Raw genomic sequence first — 20,315 nt, 5'->3', positions numbered from 1 at the left:
TACGGCAACAATGCCAATGTAAGAGCGATTGAGCGATTAAAGTGAGTCAAGTTAAGGAGGTTTAATTGACAGGTCGCCGCTTAATGAGGTCATCGCGGTGGTGTTACGATGACGAGGCAGTTTTTTTCACTGCGGGATGGTTTTTTTCATTTACTGCGGGGCAGTTTGGGCTTCCCCACGATGATGGGAGGGGGAAACCAGGTCCCCATCGAAAGGGGATTGTCTAAATTGAATAGCAATTGTCTGATATAAGGAAAAAAACCGCATTGATCAAAGCTGATTGCTTTTGGACGTTCCCGGCGAATCGCGCTGGGAACGATGTAACAACCTTCGTATTAGTTTCTCTTTTATTATACGAAAAAGGCGAATCTACACGCGCCGATCGAAAAATGTTGAATATTTAGCTTTCGAGAGTCGGGCAAATTAAATACACACGCGACCTCACGTAGATATTATGATTTCGACGTGATATAAAAAGTTATAAAAATGAGTGACGGCCTCGAGAAGCCGAAAAAAAAATCCTTTTGCGGACATACACAAAAAGCAAACATACATACACACATTTTCGCTTTTATATATAGATGTTGTCATGAGATGTTGTCATGAGATGTTGTCATGAGATGTTGTTATGAGATGTTGTCATGAGATGTTGTTATGAGATGTTGTTATGAGATGTTGTCATGAGATGTTGTTATGAGATGTTGTAATGAGATGTTGTCATGAGATGTTGTTATGAGATGTTGTCATGAGATGTTGTTATGAGATGTTGTTATGAGATGTTGTCATGAGATGTTGTTATGAGATATTGTCATGAGATGTTGTTATGAGATGTTGTCATGAGATGTTGTTATGAGATGTTGTTATGAGATGCTGTTATGAGATGTTGTTATGAGATGTTGTTATGAGATGTTGTTATGAGATGTTGTCATGAGATGTTGTCATGAGATGTTGTTATGAGATGTTGTCATGAGATGTTGTCATGAGATGTTGTTATGAGATGTTGTTATGAGATGTTGTCATGAGATGTTGTCATGAGATGTTGTCATGAGATGTTGTCATGAGATGTTAGTGGATGTGCAGACCAAGCACGACGACCAACGTGCTTTGTCACAGACACAACGTACAAGGTCACGCTGAAATACGTTTGGAGCATTCGACACGCACTGTTTTCACAGAGAACGTCTCAAGATGGAGTACTAGTCTCAAATCCCACACATTTACGTGGTAGCGCCAAACAGATCGCTTCGAGGCTGTCTTCTCTCAGTTCTCTACGTTTATGCAAAGTGATTTAAGGATGTCATCTTAAAAACGCTTTTGGCTTGTGTCTTGTTTATAATATACACTTCTCGTTCTCTTCCATTATCTTATTGCTCTCTCTCTCTCTCTCTCTCTCTCTCTCTCTCTCTATATATATATATATATATAAATGAGAGAGACAGACAGACAGAAGGGAGAAGTAGTGGGAGACAGCAGGAAGGAAAGTAGTAGAAAGAAATTGAAAGAGGAAGAAGAGAGATAGAAAAGCCCTAACTCTCTCTCTTTCTCTATAAATATATAAGAAAAGGGAGAATTGGCGGGATATTTGGAGAAAGAGAGAAAGATAGATTGGAGGAGAGGTCCCTAATTTTCGCTCTCCTAATCTTCTCTCTCTCTCTCTCTCTCTCTCTCTGATATATATATATATATGAGAGAGAGACAGAGTGAGAGAGAGAGAGAGAGAGAGAGAAAGAAGTAACGAGAGATAGGAAGGGGAGAAGTAGATAGAGGTAAGGAGAAGGAGAAAAACAGAGATGGTGGGAGGGAAGATAAAGATAAGGAGAGGGAAAACGGGAAAGCATCAAAGAAAGTTAAAAAGGGGAATATTTTGATAAAGTGTATAAAGAATGATGCGAGTGAAGTTGGAATAAATGAGATAACGAATGACATGAAATATGGCAGAACCAGACAGACACGCAGAGCGGACCACACACACACACACACACACACACACACACACACACACACACACACACACACACATATATATATAAAAATATGTCCGACCTTGTCTTGTTCGGCATTTTTCTTAGCTTTCCAGACGAACTCCATCATGGCGGCGATGAGGCCGGTAGCCAGCCCACCGCCGAGCACGACGAAGACGCCGCCAACAGTGGAGACGCCCAACTCGCTGGCGTCTTTGTTGGCATCCTCGTTCTCACATTTAACTGCTCCGTAGCCTTCGCGCCACCACTTGTTGTAGAGTAATGTTATAACTTGCTCTTCTTGCAGTTTCAAAATGGCGTCTGATATAAGGTCTCGATAAGGAGACTCTGAAAAGGAAATAGAAACCGTTTAAGCTCGGATATGAACAATATAGGCATAAACTAAATAAAGCAGGAATTTTTATAATAATAACAACAACAATAATAATAATATTAATAATAATAATAATAATAATAATAATAAAAATAATAATAATAATAATAATAATAATAATAATAACAGCAACAACAACAACAATAATAATAATAATAATAATAATAATAATAATAATAATAATAATAACAACAATAAAAAAATGAGCAAGAAGGAAATGTCTTGCCAGATTGTAGAGTTTGCGATTTCAGCAGACCAGAGAGCTCAAAAAGATATGGAAGATGAAGAAAGTTAAGATAACACCAATAATAGGAGGAGCACTGGGAGCAATAAAAAAAAACACATTTCGAAAAAACAATGGGAGAGATTGGAATCAGTAAGGACTGCTGAGAAGCTACGTAGTAAGCGAATGCAGCAAACTGAATCAAAAGGAATACATGAACAGGTACGATCAAGTAAGGAGGGCAGTACACTGGGGATTATGCAAACAACTGCATCTCGAACGCACAGACAAATGATACGAGCATAAACCCAGCAACAGTACTTGAAAACGAGAATCACAAAATCCTTTGGGACATGGACATACAAACACATAAAACCATCCAAGCAAGAAGACAGGATATCGTAATAATTAACAAGAAAGAAAAGTCCTGTCAAATCGTAGACTTTGCTGTTCCAGCTGACCAGGAGAAACGGAGAAAATACACAGAGTTAGCCAGAGAGTTGGAAGGGATATGGATGATGAAGAAAATCAGGATAATCCCGATAATAATAGAAGCACTAGAAAAAATTTCGAAAAGCTTTGAAAAAAAAAAAAAAAGAATGGGAGAAATTGGAATCAGAGGAATGGCTGAAAAGATACAACGAATAACAATAATGAAAACAGCTGAAATATAAAGGAAAACCCTTGAATGCGGAGACTAATACACATGAGCCACAGGAGCAGGTCAGACAAACTGCTGCAGAGACAAACATGAAGAAGCGTTACATGGAACTAAGAATATTAAAACTGCATGTCTACAAGTTCTTTATCCCCGTCCTCATCCCCTTCCATTGCCCTATCACCCTCCCCCCCAAAGAGTGATTCCAAATAGTCGAGAAGGGTGAAGGAGGATGGAAAGACCGAGAAGAAAGCACTGACCGACCTCCGCTGGACAAGTGCGAAGAGAACTGGGACCTTGGAGAGGCTTATTGCCACTCAAATTCCAGTGGAAACCAATAGCTTCTGCCAGCGAAAAATCAATAGTAAGCAGCTGTTGCGATAACGCAAATTAATTTGCAAATGTTACCGAAAGAGGTGGAGAGTACTGAAATCCTGGGGAGACTTGTTGTCACTCAACTTCCAGGGAACGCCACAGGTTGTTTTCAAGGAGAGCTCTTTGGTGACTTGTGTGAATACTCCTTGTGAGCCAATAATAATCTGGCGCCACACCAAATAAATAAGGAGGACCAAGGGGGATGAAAAGAGCGAGGAGAGAAAGCACTAATCGGACCTTCACTGGATGGGTGCAATGAGTGAAACTTTGGGGAGGCTTATTGCCACCCAAATTCCAGTGAACATTAATAGTGGCTTCTAACGAGAAATAAATGGTGAATGACTATTGCGATAACGCAAACTTATTTGCAAAGGTGAGTACTAGATGTCTGGGGGAGTTATAGTTACTATGACCCGAGTGAAGACTACAGGGTGTTCTCAAAGAAAAATCTTTAATGTTAATCTGTGTGAAAACCCCAAGAGAGTGAAAAAAAAAAAAAAAAAAAAAAAAAAAAATATTATTATTATTATTATTATTATTATTATTATTATTATTATTATTATTATTATTATTATTATTATTATTATTATTATAATAATAATAATAATAATAATAATAATAATAATAATAATAATAATAATAATAATAATAATAATAATAATAATAATAATAATAATAATAATAATAATAATAATAATAATAATAATAATAATAATAATAATAATAATAATAATAATAATAATAATAATAATAATAATAATAATAATAATAATAATAATAATAATAATAATAATAATAATAATAATAATAATAATAATAATAATAATAATAATAATAATAATAATAATAATAATAATAATAATAATAATAATAATAATAATAATAATAATAATAATAATAATAATAATAATAATAATAATAATAATAATAATAATAATAATAATAATAATAATAATAATAATAATAATAATAATAATAATAATAATAATAATAATAATAATAATAATAATAATAATAATAATAATAATAATAATAATAATAATAATAATAATAATAATAATAATAATAATAATAATAATAATAATAATAATAATAATAATAATAATAATAATAATAATAATAATAATAATAATAATAATAATAATAATAATAATAATAATAATAATAATAATAATAATAATAATAATAATAATAATAATAATAATAATAATAATAATAATAATAATAATAATAATAATAATAATAATAATAATAATAATAATAATAATAATAATAATAATAATAATAATAATAATAATAATAATAATAATAATAATAATAATAATAATAATATGGAAACAGTTTTCCGGAAATAACCTTTTTTCAAACAAATACTCCGAGGCAGCTAATTATTGTACTTACCCCTAGGGGTCGCGATTCCATATCCCTTAGAATCGAGACGCCCACCTACTTGCATAAGGTCACAATTACGCTGGACATTATAGTCGATGATTGCCGACTCGCCCAAGTAGGCGTAGTTCCCTTTCAGTACGCGATCGATCCCTTCCTGAGATGAATTTACAAAAACACTCGGTTCCGTCGAGTCCATTACATGCCACATTCGTTGGTAAGTCGGTATTTTTGAAGTCTAAAAAAAAAAAAAAAAGAACCAAACAAACAAAAAATAAAAAAAAACAAAAACAAACAATAAAAACAAAACAAACAGTTAGAAAATGTATAAGATCATTTTATCTGGTCGTCAAATTCGTAGCATTGTTCATGTAATTTAAATACACGAACCATATTGTAATGTTATTTCTTTTATTCAGTGAAATAGCCATTTGACCCCCTGATATCTCCCGCGAAAAGAATATATTCGTTTGAAGCAACTGAATGGAATGGCTACAATATTTGAGTAATTAACAATATGGAAAGTCGGTTTACTCAACGAGTCGTATTTCGAGCTGGTATATCCTGAGCATGAGGCTTCGGCGTACCTTTTGACGTGTCCCACCTCACAGGCAGTCTACTAGTCGGTATTTATGACTTAATCGACCAATCATATTCTTGTAACGAGTAACCTGGATGTACACATATTTATTTCGTCAACTCGAAATAATGAAATTTTTTTCCCTAAATTTAGATATTATATTTCCGGGCTTACACCGATTAAGAATTACCAACTTTACAAGGATTTGTTGAGTATTTTTTAAGTTTTAGCGAGACAAATAAGCACAAACTCTTGGTCTTTTGTATTGTAGACGACGTTATATGACTTTTTGAAACTGATCCTTTTAACCAAATAATACCAATTAAAAAATGTATTTTAATTTGAAATCTTTATAAGTTGAACCTGTAGATTTACCTTGAAGAAAGTCATAGTGGAACCACCGTATAAGGTGCCGTATTTAATATCACTTTGTTTCGCTAGGTCATCGGCGCGTTCTATGGGCGAAATCATCCGCTCCACGGTGAGAAAGGCGGCCAGGTTGGCGGTGTAGGACGATATCATGATCAGGGTGAAGAACCACCAGGTACCGCTCACGAGTCGCGTGGAAATAGCGCGCGGGGAAAACTCACAACCTGAAAGCAAACAAAACTCAACGTAGTAAGAAAAAAAAATAAAGCAAGATGAACAATGCGTAGGGTTTCAAAATGGCAGTTTTGATAATTGTGTTTGCTTAATTAAAAAAAAAAAATACTTTGTCGAAAACGAAATGAATCAATTTGAAGGGGATCAAAAGAAAAGAAAACAAAACAGACAATCGAACGGTGACGAAAACAGTTTTTTTTAATTAACATCGAAGGACAACAAACAAAACTATTGATTTTCAGAATGAAGGATGTATATTGTTCTTTCATATTCCGCCCTCATATCCTCCTCTCTCTTCCTTCTCGTTCTCTCATATATTTCTCTCTCAGTCCCTTTCTTATCCTGCCTTTCCATTTTTCATTCTCCACACCATTTTCTCTGGCTTTCATACCTTACCCCACCAAACACGTTATTATGAACAAGATATATAGAACAATTCGAAACATTTAAGCTGTTGAATAAAAAGTAATATTAAGTAACATTAACTGTCACGAATAAAGAATACATTTATCGTTTAAATCCTATATATATATATATATATATATATATATATATATATATATATATATGCATACAGGGTGCCCACAAAGTTTGGCTACATAATCTACAGGATGCTTTCACTTGTGGAAACCCTGTATATATTATATATATATATATATATATATATATATATATATATATATATATCAAAGTTTCCAATATGATAGAAATCCCATAGTCCTGTTTATACTACACTTTATATAGTACGCTCCTCCTATATATATAATATATATTATATATATTAGATATGTTATATATTATATATATTATATATATCATATATATATTATATATCATATATATTATGTATATACATATCTATATCTATATATCTATAAAAACAGAGATGTGTGTGCAACAGACGATTTCTGATTGGTTAATCCAATAATCACATCTCCTAAAAAACTATGGTTTGTAGGCTCTTAACTTTACCATAAAATATTATGGCTTTATTTATTATCCATCCTGGAAGGGTTTAATTTTTTCCTAACTTGCGATTTACAAATTACAAAAATACGAAACTAACTTACAATCTTACAATCGAACCTCCGACATCACGGCCGCCATTATGAAACTAAACTAAAAAAAAACAAATAAAACGCGCGTCCACTCGTGGTCTTTACATTTCGGGTTTGGGTACTTGTGCAGTTTTCCATTGACATTAAAAAATGGAAATATTTAAAAAAAAAATATATTGTACGTACTCGTCATGGGATAAAGTTTTCCTACAGAAAAAAATCACGTAATTTCATCAAGTAGTTATTTTTTTATAGCGAAAAAAGAAAAAAATCAACGCTACAAGCGAAATTAAACAGACTGTTCAAGTAGGGGGATTTCCCTTTTTTTTTTTATAGCGAGGCCAAATTTCGCGAATTTGGCCATTTTTTTAGAGCAGTTTGGCCTTCAAAATTTCTGTTTGGCCATTTTCTTCACCGATGAAATAAAAAAAGCAAATAAAAACAACGCATTAAAACTTTTAAAAATACGGCACACTTTTGTTGTTCTTGTTTGTTTTTTTTTGGTAATTTTCCTTATTTTTTTATTTTTTCAAGATAATACTATTAAATGGACACTATTATGCCAAATTAGCCCCCCCTCAAAAAAAAAAAATGCACAAAAATTCGAGATTTAAGGTTTTGACGAGATAATTTAGCGAATTGTCCGGACTATTGCGAGATAACCATCCATTAGTTTTTCCTAAAATTTTGCCACAAATTGTATTTCATTACATAGATGTGCATAGTAACAACATTTTTTTGCCGAAAATTCCCGTTGCGTCTCCAGATTTCATCGGTGAAGAAAAAGGCCAAACAGAAATTTTGAAGGCCAAACTGCTTTAAAAAAATAATATTTAATATATTCAACGATTTGACCTTTGAGAACTCTACCAAACTCCTCCTACAATTTTGGGTCTAAACAGTAAACACGTGATGTTTTAGATATAGATTCCTTGGACATGGATCTAACTTATTAACTTTACTTGATCCCTAAACAATAAATGTAAAGAGGTCATAATAGGGGTCAAAGTTTTAAAAAATTGACCTTTTTTTTTTCTCAGCATTAACCTCAAAACACCTGGGCAACGCCGGGCACCGATTGCTAGTATACATTACATATATATATATATAAATATATATATAAATATATATATATTACATATATATGAATATATATATATATAAATATATATATTATATACATATATATTACATATATATATGTTATATTATGTATTATATATATCATATATATTTTATATATTATATAAAAATATTATATTATATATATAAAATTATACATATATATTAAATTATATATGTATTATATATATCATATTGCATATAATATATGCATAATATAATATATATATATATATTATATATACTATATATATAATAAATATATTATCTACATATTATAAATATTATATATATTATATATAATATATATATTATATATATTCTATATATATATATTTTTTTTATTATATTTTCACCCCAAACAAGGCAAATTGCCACTTTGGTGTAGGGGGCTACTATCAGGGGAAACAACTACTGGGGTACTATGTAGGGACTTGGGCAGCAAGATGTCGGTTCACGTTACACTTGAACTTCTGCACGTCAGTACTGTTGGGGAAGCAGGGACCTGGAATGGAATTCCAGAGTCTTGCGGTTCTGGGGAAGAAACTATTGGAGTAAAAAGATCTTTTACATCTAGGGATCTCTACAGTGTGGGGGTGGGATCTAGTAGCCTGTCGGGTTTGTCGAGGGTGCTCGCGTCGTGGGGGCACAAGTGATTGCAGTTCGTCAGAGCATTCACCACTAAAATACTTGTATATATATTCTATATATTACATATATATTATATATTATATATATATATATTACATATATATTATATATATTATATATATATTACATATATATTATATATATTATATATATATATTATATATATTATATATATCATATATATATCATATATATTATATATATAATATATATATATCATATATATATATAAATACCATATATATATAGCATATATAATATATATATAATCTATATAATACTAAAACTCTATGGATCTTGTATGTTTGCAATCAGATTTCCGGTTTTCAACATCCGGGTGCGCATGCGTAAATATCAACGTCTTCAATCCGTTATTCCAATTCCGGAATTTTTATATCGCTTTTAATACAAACAATTTCATTTAATTTGATCAAATAGTTTTTTGTTTTTTTTTAACGGCTAAAAACATTCAACTTCGTAAAGTCTGTCGCAGTTTCAAAAAAACTTCTCCCTTTTAAAAAACAAAAGTAAACAAACAAGAAAAACAACACTCATTATTAATAGAAGCAGCGGCGGTGAAAGAAAACACCTCTCACTTTCCCTCTAATAGATTTCAACACTCCTACTCCCTCTGTTTTCGTTACGTACGCGAGAAATCTTTAATTCATGTCATTATAAATAAATAATTTTATAACATCAACCGTAGTTTTTTGTTTTTTTTAACGGCTAAAAACATTCAACTTCGTAAAGTCTGTCGCAGTTTCAAAAAACTTCTCCCTTTTAAAAAACAAAAGTAAACAAACAAGAAAAACAACACTCATTATTAATAGAAGCAGCGGCGGTGAAAGAAAACACCTCTCACTTTCCCTCTAATAGATTTCAACACTCCTACTCCCTCTGTTTTCGTTACGTACGCGAGAAATCTTTAATTCATGTCATTATAAATAAATAATTTTATAAAATCAACCGTAGTTTTTTTTTTTTTTAACGGCTAAAAACATTCAACTTCGTAAAGTCTGTCGCAGTTTCAAAAAAACTTCTCCCTTTTAAAAAACAAAAGTAAACAAACAAGAAAAACAACACTCATTATTAATAGAAGCAGCGGCGGTGAAAGAAAACACCTCTCACTTTCACTCTCATAGATTTCAACACTCCTACTCCCTCTGTTTTCGTTACGTACGCGAGAAATAGTTACGTGTATGTGTGAGAGAGAGAAAAAGGGAGCGATGTAAAACTGGATAGAGTTACCCCCCTTAACTAATGCAGACCTTTTTACTAGAGGGCGTTATTACAAAAAAATTTCTTTTTCTTCTTCCCATGTTTTTTAAAGTCGTCTGCTTACATTTCCAAACGGAAAGCTGAATCGGTAAATGCACACATTTCTATTACATTAAATAGTGTTTTCCTTTGTTGTTTTTAAACAGCAAATACTTGAATCATATGTTTTATACATATTAAATCCATTTTTTAAATCCAATATATTTTTTAAATCCAATATTTTAAATTCATCAGAAGTTTTTACACAAAAACGGAAAGCCGCATTGCTAAATGCACACGTTTCTATTACATTAAATAGTGTTTCCTTTTGTTGTTTTTTTAACAACAAATACTTGAATCATATGTTTTACACATATTACATCCATTTTTTAACACATTTAATATTTTAAATTTTTCAGAAGTTGTTACACAAAGCTGTAACAAATTATTTTACATTCTTTGTAGAACTTTACTAATATGTCACACAACCAAATAAAAAGTAAAAAACCCAAAATCAACGAGGAAACCAATGTGGATCAGCAACAAGCTGGTCCCTCTGGCATGCCACAACTTACTGAAACTGAACAACAAAGACGAACTCGACTGATTCGTTCTAGAGAAACGTATAAACTTCAAAGAGCTTCTGAAACAAGTGAACAAAGAGAAATTCGCTTGAAAAAAACAAAGGGAAAAAGATTATAGATATCGAAATTTAGAAACGCCGCAGCGAAGAGAATACCGACTGAGCATGCAAAGAATGCGAACACAAGAGACAAGAAATAATGAAACAACAGAGAGGAGAGAAGAGAGACTGAACAGGCAGAGAATTAGAGCTGAGCAAAGACGAGCTAGCGAGACAGCACAACAAAGAGAAGAGAGACTGAGTAGCCAAAGAATAAGAGATGAACGAAACCGAGGTGACGAGAATGTTGTGGAAATAAACAACATACTTGCTTTGCGAAATAGTCAATATAATTTACAGCGCAGAGCAAACTTACAGGGAAATGTTGGAAATTTGAATAAGCTATGATCTCATTGTAAAGCAAAACTTTTTGTTGGAGAAACTGCACATTTTTGTTGCATGAATGGCAAGGTTAGATTGCCAAAGTTGCACAAGTTGCCACATGAACTCTATTATTTGTATGCTGATCAAGGTGAAGAAGCTCGCCACTTCAGAAGACACCTGAGACAATATAATAGCCTGTTTCAAATGACATCTTTTGGTTGCAAAGAAATCAAGCCACAACACGGATGGAATCCATCTATAGTTATTCAAGGGCAGATTCATCACTATATTGGATCATTATTACCTGAGCCAGACAATCAAGCTCAGTTTATTCAGATATACTTTCTTGACAAAGAATATAGTATTGATGTTCGGATGAATATGCACCCGAACATTGAGTTACGTCGGAATATCATAGAAAATATTGAGTATATTCTAAGACGTGCTAATATCTATGTGACTGCATTTCAACAAACTAAGGACATGATATACAACATACCTAATGCAGTTATTGTTATAGATCCTACGAGGAAACCGATTAATGAGTATGAAAGGCGATACAATAATCAGATTTTTAATGAAGTAGGAATTATTATTCAAAATAACAATGAACAGCAAACAACATCACGCCACATAATATTGAGAGAAAAAGGTGGTCAGCTTCAAACAATATCGGAATATCATCGATCATATGATCCACTACAGTATGTACTGCTTTTTCCCTGATGGTGAGGATGGCTGGCATCCCGAGATGACAATGACAAATAACCGGAAATTAACTGCTATGCGTTATTATGCCTACCGCATTATGATCCGTGATGATGAATTTAACCAAATATTAAGAGGTGGGAGATTGTTTCAGCAGTATGTTGTGGATATGGCAGGAAAAATTGAAGTAGATCGTTTGAACTACATTAGATTTAATCAATCCTCTCTTAGATCTACAACATACAGAGGTTTTGTCGATGCGTTACATGATAATGATGATCTTAGTAACATAGGCAGAAAAGTTATTTTGTCATCAACATTTGTTGGTGGTCCACGATATATGATGGAAAGATGTCAAGATGCTATGATGTATGTTAGAAAATATGGGACTGCAACTTACTTCATCACAATGACATGCAATCCAAATTGGACTGAGATTAAGGATAATCTCATTGAGAACCAATTTCCTCACGATCGACCAGACATAATTGCAAGAATTTTTGATTTAAAAAGAAAACTTTTCATTAAATATTTAACAGGAACACAAGGTCTGTTGGGTAATTGTATTGCCTACGTTATAAGTGTGGAATACCAGAAAAGAGGTTTACCACACCTACATTGCCTGCTATGGATGGAAGAAGAATCTAAACCCAGACCCCAGAATTATGATGATTTTGTTCAAGCTGAAATACCAAATAAAGTCGAACATCCAGAAGAACATGAATTGGTATTGACGCATATGATACATGGACCAAACTGCAACAGTACATCTCTGTGCTGGAAAAATGGGAGCTGTTCAAAGAGGTACCCAAAACCATATAGTGATGAAACAAGATGTGGATATGATTCCTACCCTATTTATAGGCGAAGGTCACCAGAAATGGGAGGTCATCAAGGCTATAAAGAAGGTAGAAATGAACCTATAACTTCCAAATGGGTTGTACCTTACAACATGACTCTCTTGAAGTTATTTAATTGTCACTTAAATGTAGAAATATGCACTTCTGTAAAATCCATTAAATATGTAATTGAATATACATTAAAGGGAAGCGATCAGGCAGTTTTCAGTGTAAGCAAAGACGAAATTAAGCAATACTTGACAGGAAGATATATTGGACCATCAGAAGCAGTTTCGATGATACTGGGATTTCCAATTCATGTTAGAGAACCTGCAGTTGTTCGTCTTCAGATACATCTCCCTGATCAACATATGATCTATATTCAAAGGACAAGCAACAGAGACCTTAATAGAAATGCTTCTTGCACAACTCTAACAGAGTTTTTCAATATTTGCCAGAATGATGAATTTGCCAGAACACTCTATTACTCGGATGTCCCAAAATACTATGTGTGGCAAAATAAGAAATGGCAAAGAAGAAAAATGGGTAGAAGAATAGTTGACCACCCAGCAAATATTCTTGGTCGTATGTACACAGTCTCACCAAATAGTGGTGAATTGTACTTTTTGCGGCTACTACTTCACCATGTAAAAGGACCTAATTCTTTTGAATCTCTGCGAACTGTAGCAGGTCATATATGTCCATTATTTAAAACTGCTTGCAAAGAAAGAGGATTACTGCTTCATGACAACCACTGGATACAAACAATGGAGGATGCAGATAAAACGAGAATGCCAAGAGCGATAAGGGATCTGTTCATTGTGATACTTTTAAACACAGAATGTTCAAATCCTCTTGAGTTGTGGGAAAGATTTTCCAACTCCATGGCAATGGATTACTACAATGCAATGCAAATCCAAGTCAACAATCAGAACATGGTCAATAAAAATGCCATCAACAACACGTTGAGGTACATAAATGATAAACTTTGTGCTGCTGACAAATCACTGCAAGATTTTGGATTGCCTTTGCCTCAGAATTTACCTAATGTGATTCACATAAATAGAGCCATAATGGATGAGCAAAGTTACAATATAGCAGAGCAAATGACATATGTAAAGACACATCAACATTTATTAAATGACGAACAATCGATCATCTACAACTTTATATGCAGTTGCTTAAACACAGACTCTTCTTCATTGATTTTCATCGATGCTCCAGGAGGCACAGGAAAGACCTTCTTAATAAAACTTCTTCTTTCAAAAGTAAGGAGCTTAGGACAAATTGCACTGGCTGTAGCATCATCAGGTATTGCTGCAACATTGATGCCTGGTGGTCGCACTGCTCATTCCAGATTCAAGCTTCCTCTCAATGTAAGAGAAAATGATGTTTGTAATTTTGATAAACAATCAGAAACAGCCAACTTGATAAGGGCAGCAAAACTTATTATTTGGGACGGATGTCCAATGATAAGAAGGGAGAGTTTAGAGACGTTCGATAGGACTCTCAAGGATATATGTGGAAACAATGAAACATTCGGAGGGATATTGACGGTGTGCAGTGGTGACTTCAGGCAACTACTACCAGTCATAAAAAGAGGAAATGATGCTGACATTTACAATGCTTGCATCAAAGAGTCGTTTTTGTGGCGTAAATTTAAGAAATTTTATTTAAAACAAAACATGAGAGTTCAAGATGATGATGATGAATACTCTAAATTTATTATAAAGATTGGTGAAGACAAACTTGAAAAAAATGAAAATGGTGAGATTGAACTGCCTGAAGATTTGATAATCCGTGCAGATAATGTTGACCAATGCATTGAATACATTTATCCTTCGTTTGACAATCTAGAAATGTTTGCGGAAAATTGCATATTAGTACCATTTAATGATACAGTTAGAGCAATAAATCATAATTGTATTGAAAAATTTCCTGGACAAGTCAAAGAATATTTGTCATTTAATTCTGTTCTTGAAGGAACAGAAGCTACACATTACCCAACAGAATTTCTTGATTCGATAGAGTTATCAGGATTACCTCCACATAAACTTGAACTCAAGAAAGGAGCTCCAATCATGAGGAATATTGATCCACCACGCTTATGTAATGGTACAAGACTAATAATAGAGGAGCTGTATAATAATTTGATTGTTGCTAAAATTATTGCATCACAGTTTGAAGGAGAAATCGTTTTAATTCCAAGATTGAAAATGGTCTTATCTGAAGGTGACAATATTCCGTTTGCCAGAGTCCAGTTTCCTATACAATTAGCATTTGCTATGACTATTCATAAGTCTCAAGGACAGACCTTACATAAAGTTTTAGTTTATCTAGACAAACCTGTCTTTCAACATGGTCAACTATATGTTGCACTCAGTAGAGTTAAGCGAAAGAAAAACATAAAAGTTTTTTTAAAACACTCAAATTGTACAAAAAATGTTGTAAATAGAAAAGTATTGTCTTAGTTTTAGTGACCTTATTATTAGCATATGAATACAATATTTATTTTCTGTACAATAAGTGCTTAAGCACCCGTGCTTTTCAGCGATACATATTCAATAAAATAAATTGATTAATATAATTAATCTGGATATAAGAGAGTTAGAACCTGATAAGAAGTCTCAATTAAGCAAAAGGATAACAAAAGTTTTCTTTAAAAAAAATTAACTGTACAAAAAATGTAAATAGAAAAGAATTGTCTTAATTTTATTGACCTTATTATTAACATACAAATTAAATATTTTACACAATGGGTACTGAATGTTTGCTTAAATTAAATGAAAAAAGTTACATTTTATTTTAATTTTCTATTTAAAAAGCCATTATTAACATGTGGAGAGTGTTTTTTTTATTATTCTGTACTTTCAACTAACAATTTCATTTACAAGATGATATATCAAAATTTGAATTTAACTATAATAAGGATTATGATACCTGTTCAGTGCATATTTACCTATAAGTATGACCAACCACTTATAATTCAGTAACTGTAATTTAAAAAAAAATAACAATTATAATAAACAGAACGACTCATAGAAATCTATCTATATTCTTTTTTCATTTTAATATACTTTCATAGAAATGCTTCTGTTATGTAAAACAAAACTATTTTCTTTATGCCACAAGTGTCACGCTCATACATGAATTCCATAGCTAATATAACGTACTGACCCAACGGGTCACGGGTGGTCTAGTATATATATATCACTTATATATGATATATATATATATCATATATATATGTACATCATATACGTATCATATATATAATAAATATACGTAATATATATACATATATATCATATATATATATATCATATATATGATATATACATATATATATGATATATACATATATATGATATATACATATATATGATATATATATATATATGATATATATACATATATATGATATATATATACATTGTGTATAAACATCATATATATATATTATACATATATAATATATATATATATATATATATGATATATATATGATATATATATATGTATGATAAATATATATTACATATATATGATATATGTGAGAGAGATATATTTATGATATATATATGATATTTATGAAATATATATTATATATATATATATGAAATATATTTATAAAATATATATATATGATATATATTTATGCTATATATTTATGAAATGTATATATATATAGTATATATATTATATATATGATGTATATATTATATATAAATATCTATATGTGATATATAATATATATGTGATATATATATTATATATAAATATCTATATGTGATATATAATATATGTATGATATATATATATACATATGATATACATATATACATATGATATATATATGATATATATATATGATATATAATATGTATATATAATGTATATGATATATATATATGATATATAATATGTATATATAATGTATATGATATATATATGATATATAATATGTATATATGATATATATATATGATAGATATATATATATATGATATATATATTATATATGATATATATATGATATATATATATGATATATATATATATGATATATATATTATATATATGATATACATATATATTATATATATATGATATATATATCATATATATATGATATGTATATAATATATATATCATATATATATCATATATATATGATATATATATATGATATATATATGATATATATATATGATATATATATGATATATATATGATATATATATAATATATATATATGATATATATATATCATATATATATGATATATATATATAAGAGATATATATATGATATATATATAAGATATATATATATATGATATATATATGATATATATATGACATATATATGACATATATATATGTGATATATATATATATGATATATATATGATATATATATATATAAATGATATATATATATGATATATATATGATATATACATATGATATATATATATGATATATATATATATATGATATGTGATATATATTATATATATGGTATATATATGATATATATATGATATATATATATGTATGATAAATATATATTACATATATATGATATATGTGAGAGAGATATATTTATGATATATATATGATATTTATGAAATATATATTATATATATATATATGAAATATATTTATAAAATATATATATATGATATATATTTTTGCTATATATTTATGAAATGTATATATATATATAGTATATATATTATATATATGATGTATATATTATATATAAATATCTATATGTGATATATAATATATATGTGATATATATATTATATATAAATATCTATATGTGATATATAATATATGTATGATATATATATACATATGATATATATATATACATATGATAAATATATGATATATATATATGATATATAATATGTATATATACTGTATATGATATATATATATATGATATATAATATGTATATATGATATATATATATGATAGATATATATATATGATATATATATTATATATGATATATATATGATATATATATGATATATATATATATGATATATATATATATGATATATATATATATGATATATATATTATATATATGATATACATATTATATATATGATATACATATATATTATATATATATGATATATATATCATATATATATGATATGTATATAATATATATATCATATATATATCATATATATATGATATATATATATGATATATATATATATGATATATATATGATATATATATGATATATATATAATATATATATATATGATATATATATATCATATATATATGATATATATATATATATAAGATATATATATATATGATATATATATAAGATATATATATATGATATATATATGATATATATATGATATATATATATTATATATATGATATATGATATATATACATGATATATATATATGATATATATATATGATATATATGATATATATATATGATATATATATGACATATATATATGACATATATATATGATATATATGATATATATATGATATATATATATATATATATATAAATGATATATATATATGATATATATATGATATATACATATGATATATATATATATGATATATATATATGATATGTGATATATATTATATATATGGTATATATATGATATATATATATGATATATATATATATGATATATATATATATGATATATATGTATGATATATATATGATATATATATGATATATATATATATGATATATATATATATGATATATATATATATGATACATATATATGATATATATATATATGATATATATATATATATGATATATATATGATATATATATGATATATATATATGATATATATATCATATATATATGATATATATACATATGATATATATATATATGATATATATATATGATATATATATACGTATGATATATATATATATGATATATATATATATGATATATTGTTACGTTTTGATATTATTATTCGTATTGTTGTTGGTGTTATATTATTGTTATTGTTCGTTGTTAGGAGGTCTTGTTAAAAGTGAGTCTTAGAGTCTTATATTTAGAGAAATGTTGCGTTCTGTACTTGTGTTATGAAGAGATTCATATATATAAAATGTTCATACTTTAAAGTGTTAGTGAAGAGGTAGTGTTGAGACAGTCTTAATGTTCAGATTGTAGACATGAGATGTCGAGACATTGTGTATGTAAAGACACTTTAAATTCATGATATATAAGACATATACTGACAATTTTCACTTTACCTTTTGGTAGAATTACAACACAAAGTCGACGTTTATAAACACACACGATGGGTTTATTTCTTCTCCGACCGGTCGTGGTTTTTTTAGTCAAGAATTCAAAGTTTTACATTCTATGTTTCAAAGGTGACCGTCTCGCTTCCAGACGTTCGACTGTCCATGTCTGGACTCCAGACTGTCGTCTGTCGTCCTCGGACTCTCTCTCAGACTCTATCTCAGTTTTCCGCTTAACTATATCGAGAACTTCCCATTTTCCATGATGTCATACACATGTTAAAACATGTGTCTTCTTTCACGTGTTCTGGAAATGCGTGTCCACAACTTTTTTCTTTGTTTACAAAAGGAATTTTAACCTATATTCTCATTAATCTATATTTCCAATATGTTAAAAACATTTTTATTAAATTATCTTATAGTTGCATTCCTTTTCTTAAAACTATTTTATCTCTAAGCTAAACAATGGTTTGTTTTCACATTCCATTTGTTAATTCTCTCTCGTAATCTATTTCTAAACCTAAATTACGAGGTTCGAATGTCGTCTATTTTATTTAAATTTCATTTTAACTAAATCTCTTTATTTTTATACTTACATGAAAGGGGGACAGCCCTTATCATGTAACAATATATATATATGATATATATATATGATATATATATGTGATATATATATATAAATGATATATATATATATGATATATATATATATCTGATATATATATATATGATATATATATATATCTGATATATATATATCTGATATATATATATATATATGATATATATATATATATCTTATATATATATGATACATATATATGATATATATCTGATATATATATATATCTGATATATATATGATATATATATATGATATATATATATGATATATATATATGATATATATATATATATATATATGGTGTATATATATATGATATATATATGATATATATATGTGATATATATATATATGATATATATATGATATATATATGATATATATATATGATATATATATATGATATATATATATGATATATATATATATGATATATATATATATATATATATGATATATTTATATGATATATATATATGATATATATATATATATGATATATATATATACATATATATATGATATATATATATGATATATATATATGATATATATATGTATGATATATAT

General features: G+C 28.6%; 1 protein-coding gene across 2 annotated transcripts in view; it reads right to left on the bottom strand.

Moving 5' to 3' along the window:
* The window catches only part of LOC145249442 (glutamate receptor ionotropic, kainate 2-like), a 1,370,511-nt gene that overhangs the window by 3,159 nt on the left and 1,347,037 nt on the right, over window positions 1-20,315 (bottom strand). For both annotated transcript variants that reach the window (XM_080110999.1, XM_080111000.1), the window contains 3 exons: window positions 5,956-6,173; window positions 5,013-5,238; window positions 2,044-2,309 (listed from right to left, as the gene is read on the bottom strand). In XM_080110999.1, the coding sequence (XP_079967125.1) occupies window positions 2,044-2,309; window positions 5,013-5,238; window positions 5,956-6,173 (710 nt within the window). The remainder of the gene's footprint in view (window positions 1-2,043; window positions 2,310-5,012; window positions 5,239-5,955; window positions 6,174-20,315) is intronic.

This window comes from Euprymna scolopes, chromosome 28 (genome assembly GCF_053919585.1).
Source record: "Euprymna scolopes isolate OS-2025 chromosome 28, ASM5391958v1, whole genome shotgun sequence".
Taxonomy (NCBI): Eukaryota; Metazoa; Mollusca; class Cephalopoda; order Sepiida; family Sepiolidae; genus Euprymna; species Euprymna scolopes.
Note: the sequence above shows the minus strand (reverse complement) of the source record. Positions and strands in the feature narration are given on the sequence as shown.